Here is a 16,538-nt window from a genome sequence, read left to right as displayed (position 1 = left end):
TACGTTTCAAAACATGAGCAAAGTATTGTTATCTACAGTAGTCTATCACAAGTAGGGCTACATGCTTAATTTTAATAAAACAGAGACTGCAATATGAGTGCAATTATCAAATCGTAAAGGCTGCAAATGAAATAAATATATGCACTCCATGTTTCAGAGTGAAATGTGGCTCTGTGTTTTTTTACATGCACATGATTCAGTGTCTCAGAGCGGCTCGGTTCACAGTTAATGCTGCTCATCTCTGAATGTGTTGTCAGTTTGGGTCGCTTATAATGAGCATTTGGGAACACAACATGCACCAACCTTTTTCCCCAATTTGTAATGAGAAGTGCTTATGTCAACAAAATGTTAAAGGCTCCCTATGATTTGATTTGTAATGTTCGAAAATTACTACATTTAATACAGCCAAAAATATTACTATTTTTCTTTTGCAGTTGTACTTTAAAATAAAAATTATAAAATTTTTCTTAAATACTCAATTTTTTTCTATTACAGTGAAATACTACAATAGTATATTTTATTCTGTGGCCAACTGCAAAAAGGTGTTATTTTCATAAAAGGTGTCATTCATAAAAGTCGTGTAGGTATTGAAGAGAGTCGTCGAGAATGTGAAGTTGGCAAAATACTGATTCATTTTGACCTGTGAACATAAAACCAAGTAAGGAAGAAAAATGATTATTGAAAATCAGATATTGAAGGGTTAGTTCACCCAAAAATGAAAATTAGACTGTGTTTTACTCACCCTCGAAGCATCCTATGTGTATATGACTTTCTTCTTTCAGACGAATCCAGTCGGTGTTATATAAAAAATTAGGGGTGCTCCGATTGATCGGCTACCGATCACAATCGGCCGATAATCGCTTTGGGATGATTGATCGGCGGTCTCTAAAAAGGCCGATCTCATAAGGCCGATCTCAAGCTGAGGTCACGTGAGAGGTTTGGCATGACACGCAGTGGCGCCGTATCAGTCTCTGTCCGGCATGGGTGAAATAATTATAATGCTTTAGGTGAGGTACAATTCCTATTTCTTCATTAGATAACTTAGTCATTTGAAAAAGTTTCTGTGAGACATAATTTCACAAACCGCGTGAGTGAATCACCGCGCGCGCTTTCTCTCTCAAAATGCAAATGTCTTCAAATCACATCGCGTCTGCACTGTAAGCGAGCTGCATGCTGCACTGTTGACACAGGAATTGTCACTTGCACTATCGAGGCAGTGTCGCATCGTCACTAAAGTTTATACATTGAATTTTTTTCTTTTTAATTCTTGCCAGTGTTTAAACCATTCAACGCTCGCATGCTCTCCTGGAGACCGTGCACTCATGCACACTCGCAGCGCACACACATAACGCCAGGTTCACATTACTTTGTTTGCAGTGCGTATGTGGTGCGTATTTTTTCTGCACTAATGTTAATGGATTACAGCGTTCACACTGCACACACGGTTGCGGTCTGGCAGTGCGTTTAGGAGCGGCGTCTGCAGCAGTGCAGAGATCGTTTTCGCAGTCTATTTTTGCTGCGCCTCATGCGCTGAATTAAAATAACAGCGCATTGTTTGCTGTAAATATGATCATGCATTGACACAAAAATGTAGTGCATATAATGCATATAATTAAAGTCTACTGTGTTTCACAGTCAACACATAGGCTATGGCTTTTTGGCTAGGTTTAAAGGAAAAGAGCACTGTTAGATAAACAAGGCAATAATAGATGGCACTCGTGGAGGTAGGAAAACATGAACTTTATGAATAGCAGGATTGTTTGTAATAAAGATTTAAATGCAAAAGAAAAGGCAGTAGAGCTGACTGTTTCTGTCAATGGTAAGTTTTAATTTAGAATGTTTGTGATGACGTAAGAAAGTAGTTTAAATGTTTTGCTTTAGCAACTTAATATATAAATCTAGAAGTAAATGCAAAAGTAAAAAGCATAGACTAATTGATGAAAGATTGTATTAATGTACTGTGTAAAAAAAGAATCACAATATTGAAAAAGCCTTAAGTAACAATGTTTGGAATTAAAATCAAAATAATGGATAAATGTTGTTTGTGGTAAACAGCCACAGATCAGGAGAAGACTCTTGTGTGAAAGCACAGTCCGTGCTGCTTCTGTACCACACATATGGACTACATACGCACTGCAAACGGAGTATGTGTGAACCTCACATACAGCTCACAAAATCAGGCTTGAGCAGTGCAAGCAATTGTGCAACAATAACACGATTGTAAAAACACATACAGTGCATGATCAAACATTTAGGTGAGAGAAATATAGATTTTTGAAAAATGCCCCCCTCCACCTCTCAAATGAAAAAAAAATAAATAAAATCCTTTCACAAGAGTCACCTAAGAGAACCGTGCACTCATGCACACTCGCAGCGCACACACATAACGCCAGGTTCACATTACTTTGTTTGCAGTGCGTATGTGGTGCGTATTTTTTCTGCACTAATGTTAATGGATTACAGCGTTCTCACTGCACACACGGTTGCGGTCTGGCAGTGCGTTTAGGAGCGGCGTCTGCAGCAGTGCAGAGATCGTTTTCGCAGTCTATTTTTGCTGCGCCTCATGCGCTGAATTAAAATAACAGCGCATTGTTTGCTGTAAATATGATCATGCATTGACACAAAAATGTAGTGCATATAATGCATATAATTAAAGTCTACTGTGTTTCACAGTCAACACAGGCTATGGCTTTTTGGCTAGGTTTAAAGGAAAAGAGCACTGTTAGATAAACAGGGCAATAAGTTTTAAGTTCTTAATTAAAGTTCTTTATGAACCGCAGGATTGCTTGTAATAAAGATTTAAATGCAAAAGAAAAGGCAGTAGAGCTGACTGTTTCTGTCAATGGTAAGTTTTAATTTAGAATGTTTGTGATAACGTAAGAAAGTAGTTTAAATGTTTTGCTTTAGCAACTTAATATATAAATCTAGAAGTAAATGCAAAAGTAAAAAGCATAGACTAATTGATGAAAGATTGTATTAATGTACTGTGTAAAAAAAGAATCACAATATTGAAAAAGCCTTAAGTAACAATGTTTGGAATTAAAATCAAAATAATGGATAAATGTTGTTTGTGGTAAACAGCCACAGATCAGGAGAAGACTCTTGTGTGAAAGCACAGTCCGTGCTGCTTCTGTACCACACATATGGACTACATACGCACTGCAAACGGAGTATGTGTGAACCTCACATACAGCTCACAAAATCAGGCTTGAGCAGTGCAAGCAATTGTGCAACAATAACACGATTGTAAAAACACATACAGTGCATGATCAAACATTTAGGTGAGAGAAATATAGATTTTTGAAAAATGCCCCCCTCCACCTCTCAAATGAAAAAAAAATAAATAAAATCCTTTCACAAGAGTCACCTAAGAGAAGAATTAATTTTCTAAAATTAAATTCAGGCCCTGAATAAATGTCTAAAAATCTTGATTGGATCATCACTATAAATAGCAGTTGAACAGTCCCACAAGTCGTCAAATAAAGCGCGTGCATTCAAAATAAAACGTGCCTCACACGGCTCCGGGGGGGTGAGTAAAGGCCTCCTGTAGCGAATCCATGTGTTTTTTTGTAAGTAAAACAAACATAAAATAAAAACAGCTTCTGCGTATGACGGATACCGGAAGTGAGAGAAAAGTGTTTATTACGTTTGAAACATGGATATTTTTCTTACAAAAACACATGGATTCGCAACAGGAGGTTTTTGTTCACCCCCGGAGCCTTGTAAGGCATGTTTTATTTTGAATGCGCGCGCTTTATTTGACGACTTGTGGACTGTTCAACTGCAACACCCGCTGACTGCAATGATAGAGCTTGAAAGATCAAAGACCATTTTTAATATAACTCCGACTGGATTTGTCTGAAAGAAGAAAGTCATATACACCTAGGATGCCTCGAGGGTGAGTAAAACACAAGCTAATTTTCATTTTTGGGTGAACTAACCCTTTAAGTTTTGCATTAAAATGATTTGTTTGTTTGCCTTTACTTTTCACTGTCTGAAATGTGTCTTTCAGTGTTACGTCTCTGAAAGTTTTGCTTGTCAAAGTAAACACAATAATAAAAGAAGAGTTGTTAAAAGCATACAGGTCCCTTATCACTTCAATGTCCATGTACTAATTTATAAATAAATGTATAGAAATGTATGTAACAATAGTATTTATATAATTATATTTTATATTAATATACAGTATTCATTTAAGAGTAATATTGTGAAATATTATTACAATGTAAAATCATTTAATATATTAAAAATATTCAAATGAAATGTATTCCTGTGATTGTTCCCATTACTCCAGTCTTCAGTGTCACTTGATCTTTCAGAAATTGTTGTAATATTGTTTTGGTTTTGTGGAAAACAAAAGCAGGCTTTAAATAATAGAAAGTTATTAATTAATTAAATCAATGATCAATTATTTGATAATGAATCTTTTGATATATATATATATATATATATACACATACTTGAGTCACTTTTGATCAATTTAATGCATCCTTGCTGAATAAAAGTATTATTTAAAAAAAAAAAGATTAATCTATACATATATAAATATAAATGATAAAGTAAAAAAAAATCAATCAATTTAGTTAATTTTTTTAAATAATAAATATCTATTTAAAAGTAAGCATTAATGTACCTACCAAGTCTCTGTCGTTGTATGCTTCGTATGTTATTGCTTTGAGATGCCACTCGTCGCTTGATGTTGTTTGCCTATGTTCTGCCAATGCATTTGACTTCTTTGGATCTACTTGGAAAAGTTTGTGCATCCATTAGCAAAAGATGCCACATCTATATTCATTTATTTTCTCTCTCCCCGTGTCGCTTTTCACCTGTAGCTGTGATATGGGCTTTTATAAGCCTTTCATTCTAATGGGAGGAATGGTCTTGTTTGTGTTTGATTTGACCTCTGGTGCCCATTATTGCCACCCAAATGTGCGTTAATTACATTCTGGAGGGGAAGTAGGCACAGTGGTGCTGCTGAGATCAGCTTTGATGTCTGTCATGAGGTGATTAATTAATGATCTGCATTATGATGGCCACCAGATAAAGGATCCTGTCCAGGCATGACTGTGACTCAGCGGACTGATAATCTTCTAATGAGGTCCACTGATAGAAGAGCCTCTGGGTTCTAACACACACTCGGAGGAGACCAAATTCTCTCTGTAGGATTAACTCAGATCCACAAGGTGGAAAGATTTTCACCATTCAGATCAGGTGATCAGATCTTGGATCAGCTTGGGTTTATAATAAGAATGCTCCTTTTTATTGATGTAAAAGGCATCGAGTCAGCTGTTCAATAATATCTGTCTGTACATTGTACACGTATGTGCACCTGATCGCCCTGAAAGAGTTTGTGGTGATGACTGTACATTTAACTTGCTTATTACAAGACTACTTACAAATATAGACACAACTAACAAGTGTTATTTTAGTATTGTTTATATTAAAGATATTTAATATTTTTAATATTAATTAGCTTTCACTTTTATATATTTTTTAGTTGTTATTTTTCATTTATATTTAGCTTTTTTTATTTCAGTTAGTTGCAGTGGCAGCATTTCTAATAGATTTTTTTTTAGGTGTTTTTCATCTAATACTTGTATTTTATTTTATTCAATCTTTATTTCAATTAAATGTATTTGTAGTAGCTTTAGTTAATCATAATGCTGTGTAGGTTATTAGTTGCCTGGGTCAATGGTAAGTTATACAATTTAGCATCATTATACAGAAGAAATAGCAAGTGAAAACTACAGCTGACCATTCAGAATCAATATGCTGCAAAGAACTGAATTTTCAAGTATTGTCCTTGGGATATAAATGCAATACATTGTGTATTCATAGTGTTTTTTTATTTTTTTAATGTGTTTTCTTTCTCAGAAAGAGAAAGATAGATGATGTAGATGGAGGAGTCTCCAAGAAACAGAAGAAAGAAGATGAAAAACTGGAGCTGAAACTGAAGGTATGAGTTGTTTCTGATATCTTTCATATGGCTCGGATTATTATAGATAACTTTTGCCTAGTAACAAATGAATTTGCACCAATATAATGTAGAGATTTTGATGCACGCTTTTACATTTTAGCTGATTCTATTTATTATCTTAACAAGATTATATGGAATTATTGAATTTTTTTATTAAATGTTATGATTTGCATTAAGTTCTTTGTCTATTTCCAGAACAGACCTAATAATTTTATTACATTAGTTGTGCTGTCTGTAGAATTGAGACTATAGTGTTTTCTCACAACATTTTTTTTTCTGTAAATTAGAAAGTATATCAGTCTGAAAATGCTTTTGTCTGGTTCTTGCTGTATTCTAGGAGCAAAGCCAGCTGATCTGGGGAATTAAGGACAAGCTGAAGAAATTCTGCTCCATCAATGACATGAAGGAACTGCTTATTGCCAACAATCAGGAGGTTCCCTCTGGGGAGTCAAATGTAGGTGTGACAAACAGAAAAATTGTACTGATGTGCTGATTTGACCACTGTCCGACTGTCAATTTCAATAGCAGCATCAAACGTCAGATACCAAAGAGAATCTGTGACTACTTTCACTATTGGTCTTAGGGATGTTCATTTCGGTTATTTTTCCCGTTAACCGATTATTAACCGTTTACCGACAAGATTATTTTAAATTAGAAAGGATAAGTGTCTGTGACCCGTTAAAAATACTAACATTTGTTTCCCGGGGATTAATTTTACATGCACAAAAAGCAGCAAACAACAGAACATGAGGATTGACATTCATCACATCACGCATCTGTAGGTCTTCTGCGAGTGGAGAAAAACATAATAAAGCTAGGCCTAATATATATAAATAATAATAATATATAATAATAATAATAAATAGACCTAGATGAGAAATATATTTTTACTTGAATAATAAATTAAGAAAACGAAAGAAAAACTGCTACAAGTAGCCTAGTATGCAGAGTTTCAGTTCATTTTTGTGCTGTGCAAAAGGAAACCAGACGGCAGAATGCGACATCCTATTTTTCTTTAGGCTTATTTTACAAAAGCACAAAGATTTGTTTTTATTGTGAATGTACACAAATAAAAGCAAACCTTTTACAATTCTGATTATCTTTATGACTAAAAGGAGTAGGAGCTTCCACTGTTAGAAGGAAAAAATTCAAGTGATTGCGCGGCATGCACGCACACAGTTAAGCTTTGCTACCTTGACAATGCAATCTGTTAATTATCATAATAAAATACAATCAGTCAAACAGATGGGAAAAAATACACTGCTCAGTTCAAATATGTAGTAAAATCTGTTGTGTTATCACCGTACCGCCGTGATGTTATGCAAAACATTTAGTTTTACCTGGATATTGGAACGCGAGTGAAGTAGGCTACATAATAAATAATAATTTGCCATTCACATACATCGCGAATTCGGAAACATTTGATTTTGTGTCAAATGAGAGACCCAACGTTGGTTTCAGTTTCGTTTTAGCCTAAATGAATTCGTTTTGGCTTGTCGTTTATATTGCTATAGCTTCTTATATTTTAAATTCTTGTTCTTTTCTAAATACTGTTAACTGAAAGGATTTGTTGTGGAGTTAGGGGAACTAAAATAGCCTAGCTATGTTTACAGCGTTAATTATAATGTTTGTAAACATTTCGTGTCGGCAGTAGGCCTATTTCTGAATGAAATAATAAAATGCGACTTAGGTTTTTTTCCCCCTAAAAAATTTTTTTTTTTAATACACGTAGCGTATTTTAACCATGCAGCAAACCTTTTTAAATACTTTTATAAATTACTGGGGGAAAAAATTACTTTTTAAACCGTTTATCTGATTGTGTTAATCGGTCAAAAATTCTTACGGTCGGTTAACGGTTAACCGGTTAAAATGAACATCCCTAAATGGTCTATGACTTTGGGTGTCATTTCTCTAATGAAATGTGACTGTTTAATTGACAGATCATAGACCGGCTTTCAGACTGCATGGCTTTTGGGTCCTTGACGCCTTGTGAGACTTGCAAAGGGCAGCTTGTGTTTAAGAGTGATGCATACTACTGTACTGGAGACATCTCTGCGTGGACCAAGTGTGTATTCAAGACTCAGACGCCTGATCGCAAAGACTGGGTCACTCCTAAGGTAAGTGCTGTAGATCTGTGGTAGTTGGATATTCACATCTGCATGCAGGTGAATTTCAGCACCTAACATGTCTTGCAAATGTTATTCCTCTTTAGGAGTTCAGTGAGATTCCATTCCTGAAGAAGTTTAAGTTTAAACGGCAGGACCGTGTGTTCCCCAAAGATGCCCCTCCTGCAGCCCCCACCCCTTCGTCTGCTGCTGCTACTGTGACCTCAGCTGCCCCGAGTGCATCCACTGCCACCAGTAATAACCTCACTGAGGTGCCTGCAGGTCAGTGATTCTGAGAGAAACCTTGAGAAATACTGGGGTTTATTTAGTGTTTTTTTTTTACTGAACAGCAGATGCACACACAAATAACAGGGCAAGTTCTCCGGCACCGTGCCGGATCTCCATCGTGCAGCGTTTGGCTGCAGAAAGAAAGAAAAAAAGATAGTCGTCTACATTTAAAAAGACTTGTTGATATCACGTTCGAGTTCATGAGTTCGCCTACCAATGTATGAGAGGAGCACAGCTTTCACTCTCAACCAAACTAAACATTACTAGCCAATCAGAAGTTTTTGCTCTTATAAACATGAGACGCGCATAATAGTATCCAACTGCAGAGTCGCAGCTGATGAATGGAAAAGAAGCCTGGTTCTTGAGCGCGACACATTGAAAAAGCTGTGAGGCGCAATGTTCAAAGATTTCCATCTAGCGTCATATTTACATAGAAAAGCTATTTAAAAAGCAGCGGAGCTTTGTTAACAGCTCAGAGTAATCAAGCCATCTCCATAAGAACGATATGATTGCCAGAACGAATTTACCGGGATTTTTGAAAAGGTCCTGTTCACACATGATCTCTTAATGGTAATTTACCAGTAAAGACTATATGTGTGAAAGGGGCTAAACTCTTCCTCTATGTATGCGGTGAGTGTTGCTTAACGTTCAGCTGGGAAAACTCCATTGATTTGTAACGTAAATCATTTAAACCTATGCCAACACAGGAGAGAATACATCAACATATTTCTAAATATGCGATTTATTGTACATCACGATTTCAAAATAAAAGTTTCTGACTTTGCATGTGGCCAAATATTACAATTAAATGGATTTAAACGTTGTTGAATCACATGAAATATCACCAAGCCATTGGCACCCTCTGCAGGTATTTGTTATAATATAGGCATATTATATTATGTATTCAACAATGTTGTTCAATAAAACCATGTACTTGGTTTTGATACTTTATTATGAAATAATAAAATGCGACTTAGGTTTTTTTCCCCCTAAAAAATTTTTTTTTTTAATACACGTAGCGTATTTTAACCATGCAGCAAACCTTTTTAAATACTTTTATAAATTACTGGGGGAAAAAATTACTTTTTAAACCGTTTATCTGATTGTGTTAATCGGTCAAAAATTCTTACGGTTGGTTAACGGTTAACCGGTTAAAATGAACATCCCTAAATGGTCTATGACTTTGGGTGTCATTTCTCTAATGAAATGTGACTGTTTAATTGACAGATCATAGACCGGCTTTCAGACTGCATGGCTTTTGGGTCCTTGACGCCTTGTGAGACTTGCAAAGGGCAGCTTGTGTTTAAGAGTGATGCATACTACTGTACTGGAGACATCTCTGCGTGGACCAAGTGTGTATTCAAGACTCAGACGCCTGATCGCAAAGACTGGGTCACTCCTAAGGTAAGTGCTGTAGATCTGTGGTAGTTGGATATTCACATCTGCATGCAGGTGAATTTCAGCACCTAACATGTCTTGCAAATGTTATTCCTCTTTAGGAGTTCAGTGAGATTCCATTCCTGAAGAAGTTTAAGTTTAAACGGCAGGACCGTGTGTTCCCCAAAGATGCCCCTCCTGCAGCCCCCACCCCTTCGTCTGCTGCTGCTACTGTGACCTCAGCTGCCCCGAGTGCATCCACTGCCACCAGTAATAACCTCACTGAGGTGCCTGCAGGTCAGTGATTCTGAGAGAAACCTTGAGAAATACTGGGGTTTATTTAGTGTTTTTTTTTTACTGAACAGCAGATGCACACACAAATAACAGGGCAAGTTCTCCGGCACCGTGCCGGATCTCCATCGTGCAGCGTTTGGCTGCAGAAAGAAAGAAAAAAGATAGTCGTCTACATTTAAAAAGACTTGTTGATATCACGTTCGAGTTCATGAGTTCGCCTACCAATGTATGAGAGGAGCACAGCTTTCACTCTCAACCAAACTAAACATTACTAGCCAATCAGAAGTTTTTGCTCTTATAAACATGAGACGCGCATAATAGTATCCAACTGCAGAGTCGCAGCTGATGAATGGAAAAGAAGCCTGGTTCTTGAGCGCGACACATTGAAAAAGCTGTGAGGCGCAATGTTCAAAGATTTCCATCTAGCGTCATATTTACATAGAAAAGCTATTTAAAAAGCAGCGGAGCTTTGTTAACAGCTCAGAGTAATCAAGCCATCTCCATAAGAACGATATGATTGCCAGAACGAATTTACCGGGATTTTTGAAAAGGTCCTGTTCACACATGATCTCTTAATGGTAATTTACCAGTAAAGACTATATGTGTGAAAGGGGCTAAACTCTTCCTCTATGTATGCGGTGAGTGTTGCTTTAACGTTCAGCTGGGAAAACTCCATTGATTTGTAACGTAAATCATTTAAACCTATGCCAACACAGGAGAGAATACATCAACATATTTCTAAATATGCGATTTATTGTACATCACGATTTCAAAATAAAAGTTTCTGACTTTGCATGTGGCCAAATATTACAATTAAATGGATTTAAACGTTGTTGAATCACATGAAATATCACCAAGCCATTGGCACCCTCTGCAGGTATTTGTTATAATATAGGCATATTATATTATGTATTCAACAATGTTGTTCAATAAAACCATGTACTTGGTTTTGATACTTTATTTGAGGCCAATTATTATCGCCTCATTGTTACTTTATATATATATATATATAGTCATATTAAAGCCTGTTTTTCCACTTAGTTCTATTTGTATTACTAAAAAAATATCAGATTACTCACTTGTCAAAATAATCAGTAGATTACTTGATTAGCAAAATAATCATAAGTTAAGCACTAGATTAGTTAAAACATTTCAAAATAAAAAGTGCATTGTTTTACTTTTTGTGATTAAAAGACAAATATTTTGTCATTTGAAAATCTCTTAAAGTATTAAAACATTGTCTCGTTCTAGTGTCGCATCCCTAGTGTCTATGAGCGTGATAAAGCTCATAATTTCCCAAGTGTATGATATAGCTTTTCATTCTTTTTTTATTCAAAAATCAGTTTGGATAAGGAAAGCGGTAACTTTGCCATAGTATCCTTTCAAATGGTAAATTTGCCACAGCCATTGCATTCTTTGCATGTGCTGCACTTTATTTGTACCATTTTGTTTTATTAGTTTATTTATTAGAATTTGAAAGATAATAACAACATTGATTGATTAGTGAGATCTGATTTTAGTTCTTAAAAACCAAAAAAGTAGTGCAAGTCCTTGAAAGTCCTGGAATTTTATTTTGCAGTATCTGTACAAACCTGTTTTTATACAGTCTATGGTACGAACCCTGTTTAAGTTAACAGTTCTTGGACCATTTTAATGTTTTTGTTGTTGTTAATTGAACTGAACTGTAGTTTCCGTAGTAAACTGTCTTTGTATATTTCCTATTTTATATTAATTTCCTAGTATTTAATTTACCATTATTTCTTTTGAACAAAACAATTTCAGAAATGTCATGTTTTAGATTGTAGGTCATCTTGTACATGTCAAGGACAAAGCTAACCAGCAAAACATGATATCAAAAGCATCCTAAATAGTGGTCGACCGATATGTTTTTTGACTGCCGATATCGTGGAAAGCAGGGTGGCCGATGGCCGATATAATTGTATTTATTTTAATTAATATTCAAGAAATTTGAAATCCTTTGAAAAAGGATTAAAGAATAAATGTGTAAAATAAACATACTTATACTTTAGATGACAAATAAATAAATATTTAATAAAAATATAATTAAAAAGGAAGTAGCCTAAATACTGTAACCAGCAGGGCAGCAGTATTCTGGGAAGTTTGTGTGCATTGGGAATCATATTTTTTCAAATAAAGTCAAGGTAACACTCATTTTACATACAGCACACAAGTGAAAATTACATGAATATGACAGTGGGCAAATGCATAAAGCACAGCATAATTTGAAATCACGAGTTTACGATCGCTCGTCTTCAGTGAAGCTGAACTCTCCTGTCAGCTTTCAATTCACACGGACCAACCGTAATGCAGAGAACACACAATCATGCAGGATACAAATGCACACGTCACACGATCTCACAGCTGGATTCAACTAAGTTAGCAAGGTTTGTGAAATTAAATGTTCATTATTCATTCAAAGATGATCATTCAAAGATTAAATGATATAAATGCGTATTTGCTGAATGCTGACGGCAAACGAGAAAGTATTATAATGTTTGCCTTTCTATTACTAATAATATAATACTTTGTATACATTTTAATTCCTTTGTTTAACCGTTTTATCTGATTATTAGACAGACTTCTATCCTTATTAGACAGAACTGTTAACGACGATGGCGAACAAGAGGAAGAATGTGAGCACTATGCTCAGCGCCGTCAAAATAAAAGTCCCGCCTCAAACGCATCGGCCAAACAGGAAAACTTATCGGCCGATGCCGATATTTGAAAAATGCCAAATATCAGCCGATATATCGGTCGACCACTAATCCTAATGTTACATGTGTTTGCACCATATTGTAGTGAGTAAACTTTCTTGGCATTGCTGTTTCAAATATCCCACCATAATCTGTAGTCTGAGCCTGTCAAGGGCTAATGGCAATGGCAGATACGTTAGTTCGTTTCTTTTTTTGTTTGTCAAATAACCCTGTGTATGTGTCCGCCCCCCCAACCCCCAGAAAAAAGTTCAGGCTCAGGATTTTTTTTTTTTTGCTTTAACCCCTGAAATAATGATAGCAAGTTAGATGCACACAAAATTGCTGAAATGAAAAAGAATGCCACGTTTATTTTGTTATTTAGTAAAAATTTGTTACAGAAATATTTATAATTGATTGTGTATTTTCTGGTCAAGTTGCAACAGTGTTGTTTTATTATTATTTATATAGTATTATAGTATTCATATTTGGAATTTTGAGCTTTTATTTTTATATTTATACACATTTCATACACACGTTTTAGGAATTGTTTGTGCTTTGTTCATTGTTGTTTTATTTATTTTAGTTTTTCTATTTAGCTTTAATTTTATGTTTTACTAATTTTAATATTTATTTCAGTTAGTTGCTAAAGCTACATTTCTTATTTTTCTTTAAGTTTCTAATATCTAATATTTTCACACATTTTATTTGTGAAAATAAAGCATTAAATAGTGGGAAATAAAAGTTGTTGACACTGGGGAGGCTATAAATACATAAATATAAATAATAAATTACAACATTTTATTTGCATCTTGATGTTTCAGGGCTCCAGACTGCACCTAAAACGATCGCATTTGCGAACAAAAATATTACTTTTAGATCTCAACTGACGACTATATACATTTCCATGTTATGATTTGCCTTATTGCCTTAAAACAAGCCTTATTGTCTTTTTTCCTGATTGTTTTGCGATCACATCTTTTGTTATGTTGACGTAATAAACTGAGACTATGCGCATCAAAGTTTTAGTGGAAAAACAGTCCTCATCTCTGCCAAACAGCAGTGTTGACGTCACACCTGATAAAAGCAGCTCCAGCTGTGGCAGCATGAGAGAGATCGAAAATGGAGACGTGTGAAGTTAAAGTGCAGAAAAGCAGTGTCTATTTCATGCACAACTACAACAGGTAAAGCTGTCAGCTGTGTGGACATTAACAATATCGTTAACAATTCTCATTTATAATCTATACTAATGTGGCTTCTTGTTATCAAGCTCTTTAGTCAGTATACTTTGTTCTGTTAATGCGTGAACTTCCTATTATTTGTAGCGCGCTTGCCATCTAATAACTTAATTGCAATAAGCTTTGTGATCTGTTACCTTTCAATAAACAAAGTATCAGCTTTAAAATTCTGCAAAATTCATAATGAAATTCAAACAATAAATACAGTTTTGGCGCTCTTTAAATAAACACATGAGCGATCGCTTTAACACCTCTGTTCAAGCAGCACATGAACCCATCATATCTTTCTCTTTACTACTATAGTATGAAATAATCATGAATGGACATCAAATGGTATATTAGTCAGCTAGAAAAATACCTATAAAGAGGACCATTTTGCTTAATAAATTAGCTATATTGCATATTCATATTTTTACTTAAACTGTTGTCTATATAAGAAAGGAGCTAAAGATAAAATTCAACACCACCTATATAATTGCCTGTTACTAATGAAGAAAAACAGACTGGATGTGTGCAAAACATATGACAACATTTATAGGATGCATTGAGGAGGAGCCCAAACTAAACTTAATAGCCTAGTGATGCTGAAATAATTATGGGCCGTGATACTGGCACAGATTCTGTGTAATAAACAATTCTATGTGACTGTCTCTAGTTCTCAAGTTGGAAAAGACGTTTAGTTCCCACTTTAAGTGAACCTTAGTTCCCAGGACATCTACAAGATGGATTAAAATGCTAATAAAGACCAGAAAATATGAGACATAAGCACATGACAGTATGAATGAAATGTTAAAGTGTTAAAAATTAATAAATAAATAAATCAAATGCATTTATTCTGTGACACTTTTGGTGCCTAATTTGGTTTCTTATAGGAGCCAATAGCTCCTTATTGATTTTTTTGTCTGGAGCCCTGTTTACATTCAGAATTTCTTGTGTGATGTTCCAAAATTCATATTAAAATACATCGATGGAAACCCAGCTGATCTCAAAATGGCCATATATTAGACAGTTGCTTGGGTCTGTGGCTAGTTTTATTTATTATTCTCTTAAAAACTGATAATTTGGCAAACGAGTTAAGTGGTTACTATGATGTTATGCTCTTTCAATTTTTATGAGTGTAAAGTTTGTTTTTCTCAATGTGTCATCTAGATAAGCCTCTGACAGGGCTGAAGCTGCTGGCTGTGGGAAAACTTAGAAAGAACAAAGATGAGCTGAAAACTGCAGTGGAAGTACTGGGAGGAAAAATCACAGGCACTGCCAACAAAGCTGCTATCTGCCTCAGCAGCAAGAGTGAGTGATGTTCTGTAACTCTTTTCCAAACCCTAGTGAGCTGCCTTGCTGTCTAAGTAGACAGAGTTTGTGTTTGGCATGTTTGCACACTGACTAAAATAAGGGATGCTCCGTACAAAACGAGGTGTGCGTGTTAACTAGGTGTCCTGCTTGTACTTGCCAATTAATACATTTGTCCCTTCTGGTTTTTCGCCAACTTATTTATTTGTAGGCGTGTGTTACTTTGAAAGTCATTAATAACCTGCTCTGTTCCTCTTGTATTTCAGGGGAGATTGAAAAAATGAGTAAGAAGATGGAGGAGGTGAGGGACGCAGGTGTGCGTGTGGTGGCAGAGGACATTCTCACTGACATCAAGGAGTCCGGCAAGGCCCTCCAGGAGCTCATTTCCCTGCATGCCATCTCACCCTGGGGTGCTGAAGTTAAAGTCGAGTCCCAGGCTGCAGCCCCAGCCTCCAAATCCACTGGCGCTCATTCCTCAAAGAGTACCAGCAGAGTCAAAGAGGAAGAAGGTTAGAGAGGCATTTTAATTTTCCTGCAAAACATATAAACAATGATCAAATATTTGACTCCTGTATGCACCTGCATCAGATGAAATGTAATGATTTAGGTTTTACTGAAAGACATTCAATTATATTCATAATGCATTTAACTTAATAGAATGTTTCAGAGTGAAACAAAATATGGAAATGATTTTAGGCAGGATTTTATTGGGTGAAACATGTTAGGCTGTGATATAATTAAAATTATATTTATTATAAAAAAATAATGTATGTATTAAATTATAATTATATAACATTTTACTTATTGTATGTTATATATAAATATTTAATGTGTGTGTGTATATACACACATACATACAGGGGTGCACACAAGTGGGAAAAATAAAAATAAAAAATGAGCTGTGTAAACAAGTTCAGACCGCTCATTTGTGTATGGACATGGTTGACAGCAGTTAATGCACAATCCCCATTTTATATTGACTGACTAATACTGTATATGTTTTTTTTTTTTTTAATTCACATGCACTTTTGCACAATGCAATTTATAAAAATTAAAAATGTTTTTGTAGGCTTTTTAGTCTTGAGTGGATCAGTGTGCGGTTAGCCACCCTTTCGCTCATTTTCAAATATCCTACTGGCTCTATGCACCTGCAGTACAAGGAACTATTTATTTTTTATTTTTTTGGAGCGCTACAATTTTCTCGAGTTTTACTGTATATGTTTCAAATATTTTCATTTGAACTGAAAGCATAAATCTA

At 35.3% G+C, this 16,538-nt stretch overlaps 3 protein-coding genes across 3 annotated transcripts in view; all 3 read left to right on the top strand.

Moving 5' to 3' along the window:
• LOC107549667 (poly [ADP-ribose] polymerase 1-like) overlaps nt 1-2,084 on the top strand; it is a 3,934-nt gene extending 1,850 nt beyond the window's left edge. The window contains exon 3 of the mRNA XM_016230842.1: nt 2,056-2,084. Coding sequence (XP_016086328.1) covers nt 2,056-2,084 — 29 coding nt within the window. The remainder of the gene's footprint in view (nt 1-2,055) is intronic.
• A 2,976-nt stretch (nt 2,085-5,060) lies between these two features.
• The window catches only part of parp1 (poly (ADP-ribose) polymerase 1), a 21,025-nt gene continuing 9,547 nt past the window's right edge, over nt 5,061-16,538 (top strand). The window contains exons 1-7 of the mRNA XM_016230841.1: nt 5,061-5,098; nt 5,875-5,956; nt 6,315-6,431; nt 7,918-8,094; nt 8,190-8,364; nt 15,140-15,280; nt 15,547-15,789. Coding sequence (XP_016086327.1) covers nt 5,061-5,098; nt 5,875-5,956; nt 6,315-6,431; nt 7,918-8,094; nt 8,190-8,364; nt 15,140-15,280; nt 15,547-15,789 — 973 coding nt within the window. The remainder of the gene's footprint in view (nt 5,099-5,874; nt 5,957-6,314; nt 6,432-7,917; nt 8,095-8,189; nt 8,365-15,139; nt 15,281-15,546; nt 15,790-16,538) is intronic.
• Nucleotides 9,581-10,126, top strand: LOC107549697 (poly [ADP-ribose] polymerase 1-like). Its single transcript, XM_016230871.1, has 2 exons — nt 9,581-9,774; nt 9,870-10,126. The coding sequence occupies exons 1-2, from the start codon at nt 9,622-9,624 to the stop codon at nt 10,050-10,052; spliced, it is 336 nt and encodes a 111-aa protein (XP_016086357.1). The 5' UTR covers nt 9,581-9,621; the 3' UTR covers nt 10,053-10,126.

The sequence above is a fragment of the Sinocyclocheilus grahami genome, unplaced genomic scaffold (genome assembly GCF_001515645.1).
Source record: "Sinocyclocheilus grahami isolate Dianchi unplaced genomic scaffold, SAMN03320097.WGS_v1.1 scaffold378.1, whole genome shotgun sequence".
Lineage (NCBI taxonomy): Eukaryota > Metazoa > Chordata > Actinopteri > Cypriniformes > Cyprinidae > Sinocyclocheilus > Sinocyclocheilus grahami.
Note: the sequence above shows the minus strand (reverse complement) of the source record. Positions and strands in the feature narration are given on the sequence as shown.

Bases quoted from the DNA above. Each gene is read 5' to 3' on its own strand.
- LOC107549697 (XM_016230871.1), top strand. From the start codon at position 9,622: ATGGCTTTTGGGTCCTTGACGCCTTGTGAGACTTGCAAAGGGCAGCTT. The intron at 9,775-9,869 runs GTAAGTGCTGTA...ATTCCTCTTTAG, and splicing joins AAGACTGGGTCACTCCTAAG to GAGTTCAGTGAGATTCCATT.